Source organism: Vigna angularis, chromosome 5 (genome assembly GCF_016808095.1).
Source record: "Vigna angularis cultivar LongXiaoDou No.4 chromosome 5, ASM1680809v1, whole genome shotgun sequence".
In the NCBI taxonomy this organism is placed as follows: Eukaryota; Viridiplantae; Streptophyta; class Magnoliopsida; order Fabales; family Fabaceae; genus Vigna; species Vigna angularis.
Window position 1 is genome coordinate 34,576,751 of NC_068974.1, and position 10,339 is coordinate 34,587,089.

Below are 10,339 nucleotides of genomic sequence, written 5' to 3' on the forward strand. Positions count from 1 at the left end.
TACTTTCATAAATTACATTAACAAAATATTTTATAATTTAATTTATGAACGAATAATTTTTTTTATAATAATTAGAAAAAAGTATTTTTAATTTATTAAAAATCCCCATAATTTAATTATTATTATTATTATCACTTGTATATTTATGCATTTAATTGCAAAAAGTTTAAGATGGTCACGACAGCTTTCCGTCTCTTATGTACATATATAGATTTCAATTACTGAAGGTTTTCCTTTATTCATTGGTTGGTAACCCAACCTACACTAATTGTATTCACATTGCCATTTTCCTGCATCAACTTTCTTTCAATCATGAAACACATGCAGGAATATTAATGAATTCAAGAAAATCTGCATTTCAAAAGTCCTAAAATGAAATTCAATTTCGTTTAAAGGTAGAGTGACTGAGTCTGCAATTACCATAACTAGCATCCCACCAATTTCGTAGACAAAAAAAACTCCCCATTCCCATGTCCATCTCCCATATCCACGGATCTCAGTCCCTTCTTCAACCACATATTATTTTAGTCTTGTTACCAAAAGTTTTCCTTAGTATCTACAATAAAAAAAGGTTAATCAAATATAATCTTATTTAGATCTTGAGTGTGGTCATAAAGACAAATATGGTGGTTCGATCTTTCTTTTTGTTTGAAAATATCATTCTTATTATTGGAGAGAAAAATTTTCTTTTAAAAAACTCTTCAACGTTCAAGTTGATAAGAGAGTTAAGATCTTTGTGTAATAAAATATATGCGAGTTTATGGGAGGCTGGGAGAGTGAGAAGGATTAACCTAGACCATAGATTCATGTTTCTATTAGAATAATATTTATAAACAGTAACATAATGATAAATAATAATTAATCGATCAAATTTAGTTATAAATATAAAAATATGACCCAAATAAATATAAGTTTGAACTACTACATAATGAAAAGACTTAAAACATTTTATTAAACAACGCTCTTTAATATGTCTAAATATTAACAATATATATTCACATCTCATTTTAAACTTAGGTATATATTTTACTTTAAAGTTCTTACTTACAAAGTTACACTCCTTATTTAATATGTTTAATTATTTTTGAGGTCCCTAATTTTGTTGAGAAGTCTCAAATAGGTCCTTACTTATTTTATGTCTCAATTGGGTTTCTATTTTCTAAAAATTAAAGCAATTAGGTCTTTGCCGGTAATTTCGTACTAACACCGTTAAAGAAGGTGTCACATGTTAGTTCGTGGTTTTTTTGAATTTTTTAAATATTTTATTATTATTATTCTTTTTATTTTTTCTTTTTTATTTACTTTTATTTTTTTTAGAAAATAAAATAAAAAATGCAACGTGTCAAACTAACATTATGCCACGTGTAACATCCCAAAATACAGCAATAAACTATATATTAGAATACTCACATTAATAATAATCCAGAATCAGTCTTACACTAGAGTCGAGCGTACGCTCATGGCCGAACGGCCTTACAGAAGGAGTTACAAATTTAAGCCGCTCAAGATAAGCAACCCTGACCGAACGGTTTACAAAAGAATTAAATGCCGAACGGTCACATAGAACAAAAGAGAGGAGGTGAACGAATGATCACCTCACAACAAAAGTTACTATAAACCAGCCGAACGCACCTATGGCTCGATCTTTGCTTCCACTTCTTCCAAATTTTCTTCTTCCAGCGCCTCTTCCAGCCGCTTGTCTCCTTCTGCTCACATCCACACGGATTATCATTGCAATGACAAGGACGGACGTACAAAACCAGACACGACAGGAAACGCAGGGTAAGCTTATGTAATTTAATTCATGCATAAACATACATTTCTCACATTCAAACACATAAGATACATTTCAACATATGTTTCAATCAAATTCTATTACTAAACTGACTGTCCGGACTGTATGAAATCTGCGTAGCTACAGGCGTTCGTGCACCCGGATGATGTAGTAACTGGAATACTCTCATCAGCTGCCACCCGAGGTTAGTCCTATTCATCCAAAATACCCCTAAGGACGAGACCTCCTGCCGTTTCCACACATGACCTACCCTCCTCTACATGAGGACGAGTACCCACGAAACATCAGGATGAACTGCCAGCATTAGCATAACCACAGTCATACTTTACAAATCTCAATTCTCAATCCTGAGTCGTTCCTCCCTGGAACGCTCGTACAAATCCACAACATTCCATTCATCTCATATTTTCTTCATCATTCATTATCAATCATCTCAAGTTTGTCTTTCATTGCCAATCATTTTAGTTTCATCTTTCATTATCAATCATTTCTATTTCCTCTTTGATCAAAAGCTTATAAAAGACACCAAATACCGAACGTTAATCCTCACTCAGAACGAGGACGAACATTGGAGACGAGACAGATAGGTCTCCAGTTCCATAATAGAATAAGACCGAGAGGTTACTGTCGGTTTGAGAGAGAAACCGAGTGTAATAGATATAGCAAGGAACGAATGAACCGAACGTTCCTTACAAGTGAATCAATTATATGAACTGACTCTTGATAACTCTGACCGAACGCTGAAAAACCTCGCCCAAGGCTACGACTCTATGCTGGAACCAATCGATACCGACACTTCAAGATATTCCAATAAAAATACTTAGAAGAATTCTCATGAAGAAACCGAACGCTTATGAATATTTAACTTATTTGATTTGTACATCAAGAAATCTGAATGTCAGTCCAAGACCGAGCACGGTAGAGAAGAAAATTCTATTGAACTTAGACGAACGTTATTTTTCATCAAGATAGATTATATAAGGAAACGAGCACGAGCGCTTGGTGTAAGACCGAACACTACTCAGTATGAGCGCTAGGTGTAAGACCGAGCACTACTCAGTACGAGCGCTAGGTGTAAGACCGAGCACTACTCAGTACGAGTGCTAGGTGTAAGATCGAGCACTACTCAGTACGAGCGTTAGGTGTAAGACCGAGCACTACTAAACTTATAATAAAAGGCTTGATACATATAATAAGATACTATCGAAGTAGTGTTTACGAACAACGGAAATATACCATTATATATATATATATATATATATATATATATATATATATATATATATATATATATATAATTTGAGTTTATCACAGGATACCCCGATACAACTGTGCTTGGTCGAACGCTCAAGCATAGTATTACCACCCGAGGACGCTCGTCCTCAACTAGGATTCTCTCCAAATGAAAGAATCCCGTTTCAACTAGGTTCACCAGGAAAACTGAACGGTCAATGACCGTTTCAGTAATGAACGTACACTTTTATATGAGAAATTTCATATCAGACTCATTTATTTTCAAACTCATTTCTTAACATATAATTTTATAACTTTATACATTCATATCATAATCAACTTTCATACTTCATACAATCCATATCATATAAGTTTCATATATTTCATACATCAAAACATGGCAACCATCATATATCATATAGTCAAATATCACAATAATCATACTTCACTTTAATTCAGTAACTCAACGAACGTTCATGCAATCCAATCATATCAACCATCATGCATCAAAATCATTCAATCAACTAAATGAACGTTCAAACATTTCAACAGCATACAAATTAAATTAAATAAGCTTCCCTTACCTCTGAGCGTGAACGAACGTTTCCAGACTGGGACTCAGTTCGCTGAACTACGATCCTTTCTACCCTCAACGCTCAACGACTCTTTGATCCAAAGTAAAACAACAGACCAAACTCGTTCAGAATGAAACTAAGGGCTCATGCAACCAGAACTTGGTTTGCATGTTTACAAGAACGAACGGTTAAGACAAGAAAAACTTACCCGTTCAGAATTTGAAACCAATCGGATCAAACTAAAGCTTGGGACGCCGGAAGTGATCCTACGGTGCCGGAATAGTGATCGGAGGAGAGAAAGTGAGTGTTTTCTCATAGAGAAGATGAAGGAGATGTAGAGAGAAGGAGGAGAGAATGGGATTTTTCAGAAATCTGAAAAGAGGGTGCATGCAGAGAGTGAGGTAGATTTTTCTGAAAATTCAAGTTTTTCTCCACACGTCAGAACGAACGTCCCCTCTTCAGTCAACACCTGTTTTCCACTAACTAAATTTCGGATCCACTTCGCTTGACACCTGGCGTCCGCGCAGAGGGTTTTGGGTGCGTTTTAAATGACTCTGACAGGGGTTTGGGTGCGTTTTTCCGAGGTCTGACACCACGTGACAATGAAAGTGTAATATTGCACTGCGTTTCATTGTCAAGCCACATGTCATTGCATTAGTAAGCCACATGTCATTGCATTAGTCTAAGTTTGGTCCTTATATTTTTATTTTCTCTAAATTTGGTCTCTCTATTTCTATTTTGTCTCAAGTTAGTCCTAATTTTAAAAGTTAAACAATTTAGTCTCTCTCCAAATTCAAACAAAGTTTAATTTTTATATAAATATTAACAAATATTTGTATTAAAATTAATATTTTTATTAAATATTTTTAACAAGATTAATTTTGTTTATATTTTTATTAAATTAATTATATAAATGTTAATTATGTTATTTAAATATGACTATAAGAATAAAAAAAAACAGTGACATGACATGCTGGTGTGAATTTTTCAAATGATGTAGCTTTTGAACAAATTATTGATGTGAAATTTCACTTTTTTTTAAATAAAAAATTGGAGAAAGTTTCCGTGAAACGATAATTAAAGATAATTTCTTCTTTCAATGTTATGTTACTGTTTTTATAACCCTCATAGGTATATTTAAGTAACATAATTAAAATTTATATAATTAATTAAATATAAATAAATTTAATCTTGTTAAAAATATTTAATAAAAATATCAATTTTAATAAAAATATTTGTTAATATTTATATACGATTTAAATTTTGGGAGGGACAAAATTGTTTAATTTTTAAAATTAAAATTAAATTGAGACAAAATAAAAATACAGACACAATAAAAATACATTGACCAAATTGAGACTAATGTAATAACACGTAGCTTGACAATGACATGTGGCACTGTCTATGCCATGTCACACTGTCATTACCACGTGACAAGTTTGACACGTGACATTTTTATTTTATTTTCTTAAAAAAATATAAAAATATATTTAAAAAATTCAAAAAATCGCAAACTAACATGTGATACTTTTTTTACTGTGTTAGTACGAAATTAACTACAAAGAGACAAAAAATAAATGATTGAGACTTCTAAAAAACAATAAAGACTTCGAAAATTATTAAACCTATTTAATATATCAACTTTGTTCCTAAAGCCAGATTTATAGATTAGAATAGATATAAACTCACATTTAGTTTTATTCTTTTTCATCTTAAAAACGGTAGTAAGAGGAATCTTCAATAATTTCCGAAACATGATAACATTTTAAATATTTATAAAAACTAATTTCTGGAATATACTTATTATATTTAAAAAAATAATTTTCCAACCTTTACTCTTTACTATAATAAATTTTAGAAAGAGAATATTTTTTAGAAAATAAAACCATAAAAAGGAGTGTATTAATTAAATGGAAGAGGATTAAACAGTAATATCTGTATTAATCACATATTAAAGTAATTAAAATCCAGTTAGGTTTCTTTGTGGGCTACATTTGCACTTTGACTTGAACCTAATCCAAAACCATAAAGGACATACCTGCATCGACTTTCTTTCTCTTTAGAAATGAATTTCTTTCGTTTTTTATTTAAAAAGAAAAAGCCTAAATGAACTTATTCATAGTTTCGTTTCCATTTAACATGTATTTTACAAACTAGAAAAGAAAAATGTAGGATTTATCACTTAGTGGTATTAATAGAGTTAGGCATGTGTTGATATAATGACTTTTAGCTGATTTGATGACTAACCAAAATGTCTAAGAGTGAGCCTTTGAACCAAAAAGGAAACATAATATAATGCTTCATAGTTTTTTTTTTTATTAAAAAAATAAATCAATTGATGTATATTTGTGTAAATTCAATGCCGTGATTTAGCTCTGTCAATTCAAATATATATATAAAAAAAATAGCTCAGAGCGAAAAAAAACTGGGAGATGAAAAAAAGGGTTAAATACTTTTTTTCTTAAATTATTTTCAAAACTTAAGCTTCATCTATAAATTAAATATATACTTATTTTGTTTTTAATATTTTATTAGAATTGTGTAAGTAAAACACTCTTTCTTTTCAATAAACAGTACATGAATATTATAATTTAATGTAAAACTTTATTTATCATATGATAAACAATTCATATACAGAAAATATGTTTTATATGATCTTTATAAAATTTAAATACAAAATAAAATATGATACCATTTCACATATGCCTCTTGATGAGCAAAATATTTTTCTCAAGTGTAATATTCAACCCTTTGATCAAAGATTGGGCACAATACATGTGCAACAAAATTAAAGGTGAGTGATAATACCTCCTTCTAGGGAAGGTAAGCTTTCAGTAGCATCAAATTATAATTATTTATTTTCATTTAATGAGATTAATAAAGATAATTTATGTGATATAATTTGGAGATGGATGGTAGGGTTGAGGAAATTGCTTTATTCAAAAACACTCTTCCTTCTATCCAACAGCTTTCTTTAAATTTAACATAAGCGTTTTTTTAAATAAATAATTTTTTTATTAAACAGGTAAAGTAAATACAATACTGCTTATTTTCAATGCACAATTATATTAAACAGGACACACCACACAAAAAAAAAGGTAAATCTGATTATTTAATAAGAACTTTTAAAAAAATAAATACAACCAAACCCACCCTAAAGCTAGAATATATATATTTTTCATTTTTTTTAATAAAATGACAGATGATATAGGGTTTTCATTGAGCCTATTTTCAGTGTAACCCTGACCCATAACAAGCAAAAATGGTTAACATTTTTCCTTCTGAACTCCCATAGTTTCTATCTGCACCCTATAACTTTTAAAATGACTTTTTTTTTCTTTTTTTGAAAGTGATTTTTGGATTATTGTTTTTGAAAATATTCTGGATCAAGCTTATTGGAATTTCTGGAACATGATTTTCATAATAAAATTTCAGAAACAAAAGATTTTGAAAATAAACTTTCCAAAATACATAAATTGTATTTTTTTTATCTGAAACAAGCTTTTATTTTCTTTCTCTTTCTTTTCTTCTTCCTTTGCAGTGAAGAATGAAAGTGCAGCAGCAGTGACGATGGAGATGGACACAGTGGTGGCATAGTGTAGTAAAGGGGGGTATTTCAGTCTTTTGGTGTCGAAATAGGAGTGAAATTAGTAATGATGGAAGTGCACTAAGAAAGAAATCTGGGGAAACCTGTTCCCGCTAGATCATTCCAACTGTCACAAAGTTAGATTTCAAAAAGTCCAATGATAGCATCCCAAAATCTCGTACACGTTTTGTTGAACTCTTGCAATATCCTTTTTCATGGATTCTCTTGTCACCCCATTTTCAGGTTACAATTCAAGTTTTTTCATTTTCTAATTTCTTTTTCACCATTGTTTGTTTGATATAGTTTTCTTACATGGGACCAGACAAAGCCAACGATTCAAAACCAAATATCAAACAAAACACCAGCCAAGTAAACAAAATAGGCAAGCGTGAAGCCAAAAGGTAAAGTCACAATTTTCGATTTCACTTGCTACAACCTTTGTTTTCGTTTTTCAATTGTTACCTTTGGTTTCAGACAAAACAGGGTTTCTGGTACTGCTACTAGGAGGAGCAAAAACATCATACCAGGAAAACCTGAATGGGACAGATCATCAATCACCAAAGCAAAAATCTCTGTTCCACAGAAACAACCCAAACCCATTTTCACAACCACACATGACAAAAAATCCACAGAAAATGTGAATCATGGAGTGAACAAAAAAAGCGACACGTTCCCACCACGAGTTGCAGGAAAAACATCAAAAACATCAAAGAACAATTCCTTGGAGAAGGGTTGTGTTTCAGAGCCCAAAACTCCAGCAGCAGCATTGTCCCATGTTAGAACCAATATATCTACACCATTCCACACTGCAGACAATTGTAGCAAATGCCGCTTTGACAAGCTTGAGACCTCATCTTATTGGGTTGGTCAAATCAAAATGGCTGAGTCTGTTGGCAAACATTTTGTTGCCTCTGACTTCTTCAGGCTTGCTTTCGAATCTCAGGCTGAGGTCTGCTTTATCAGTCACAATAAATGTCTCTGAATGAATGCTGCAAAACTTGATAAAATATGCATGCACACACAACTGAAAAAGGAAAAGTTTAGACTACCATATCTAATTACAAATTTACACACATACACCATAAAATTCTACATTCTCATCTGATAGGATAAAAGTATAGTATTATTGTATGTCTGATAAATAAATTCATTTATAGCATGATATATTGGTTAGAACAGTAAGCGTGAGTTTAATTTAGTAGAGATTAAAAAGTTTAACACTTTATAAGAATCAATTCATGTATGAAGTTTAAGGTTTTGAAGAATCAAACTCATGTATTGTGTTTAAGGTTTTGAGTTAGAACTGATGTGAATGTTTTATTGGATTAGATTCAGATTTGAAAGATCTGTGTCTCTGGAAATAATGTACTTGAAAGAGATGATATATTTCTTAAAGAATGATTTCTGATTTGTTAGCAGTGCAACTTTTTTAGCCTGACAGTGTATGAACTTATGATCTCGTAATAATTGTGTTAAAAGTGATTTTCTCCATGATATAAACATTACACAAAGGTTGTGTTGAAAACTGAAGTGGTATTACTTTGTACCTGGTTTTTTAAGTATGTTTTGTGTTATGTTTGAAGCTGATATTGGGTGTGTCTGGTAGCCAATTAGGAAACTGCAGATGGAGCTTAGAAGGTACCTGTTGAGGCATGAGTACCTTTGGGAGCAGAAGGAGTGGAGAGAAGTTGCTGCTAGCTATGGAGTGACCTCAGCCACTCATGAATCCAACCAAAAATGGAAGTCATACCTACCAAGTTCATATAACAGGAAAGATATAAATCAAATTTACATCCTTTATTGGGATTTTTCTATACGATGTATTTTTAAAATATACTCATGATCACTAATTTTGATGTTTTACAATATAAGTAATTTGCAATTATAGTACTTCAATGCTTTTTTTTTCTTTTTTTTTTCTAGTTCCATCTTCTTAAACTACGATAAATATGTGTAATTCTATAATACGAATGATCTACTACGTCATGATTAATGCTTACCAATGTTAGTATCTTCAAAATATTGATTTAAAAAATATTATTCACATAATATTGTAAATGTATAAGATTTGTTACAAATTTGTCGTTTCATTGAAGATGTCTGATTTGGGAGATTAAATTTGGTTATAAAATATATTGAGTTTGTTAACTAACTTGACAAAGTAATATTTTTCCTATTGAGTTTGTTATAAAATATATTGAGTTTTTAACCAGTATGGGTTAATTTTAGTTTATAAATAAATTTATTTATGTTTTCGTAAAACATTGTTTGTAAAGTGATAAGTCCATATGTAAGGATGTGTTAACATAGGTTGATTTATTTATTTATTTATAGAATGAATATTGTTAAGAAAGAATAAGATTGTTCTATAGTGAAATAATTAAGATGTAAATGAAAAGATTTAGAAAAAGAGTGGTGAGACATTTTTGGGTGAGACATTGTTGTGATGATATTCCAGAAAAGAAATTGATTAAGGAGCATGTTTGGGCCATTAAGGAGACAAGCTTGATTTCTAGGTTGTGTTTGTTTACCTTCGACAAAGTACTTTCCGACACCATCGACGCAACTCAATAACCTTCCACGCAACTTGGCAAAGAGATGACACATTACCAACAATGTTTTCCCTCATTCAGATTCCACCTTTAATATTATTTTCATACTAATCACTTTTAAAAAATATTAATTATTTTTAAGAAATAAAATCAAGATCTCATATCAATTCAAAATATAAATAAGTTAAGAATGTATATAGTGAGTGTAAATTAGTTTGGTGAAATTTAACTAAATTTAAATAATCATGTTTTGTGAAACTAATCAGGTTATTATTTTTAAATAAAACTAGATAAATAGAAACTGTGATTTTTGTACGAGCTTATTATATATGGTTATTATTTTCTTTTGAGCACTATCATTGCAAATTAAAGAATTGTTTGTTTTATGCTTGGAGAAATGACAAACATACGTAGGAAAAAAAACTACAACCATGGATGAATGGAGAATGAAAAGTGGTAAAAAGAAGAATTATTAGTTTGAAAAATCGTTCACCAGTGCAACAATAACTATGCATGAAAAAAACATTTGCAATGTAAATTAATTTAAAGTGTTGTATTGGTTCAACAATTACAAAAGAATAAGAATAAAAATAAACTA

At 30.7% G+C, this 10,339-nt stretch overlaps 1 protein-coding gene across 1 annotated transcript; it reads left to right on the plus strand.

Annotated features, from left to right (window-relative positions):
- The first annotated feature begins 7,501 nt into the window (after nucleotides 1-7,501).
- On the plus strand, nucleotides 7,502-8,253 carry LOC108339439 (uncharacterized). Its single transcript, XM_017576567.2, has 2 exons — nucleotides 7,502-7,590; nucleotides 7,664-8,253. The coding sequence occupies exons 1-2, from the start codon at nucleotides 7,502-7,504 to the stop codon at nucleotides 8,169-8,171; spliced, it is 597 nt and encodes a 198-aa protein (XP_017432056.2). The 3' UTR covers nucleotides 8,172-8,253.
- The last annotated feature ends 2,086 nt before the right edge of the window (nucleotides 8,254-10,339 follow it).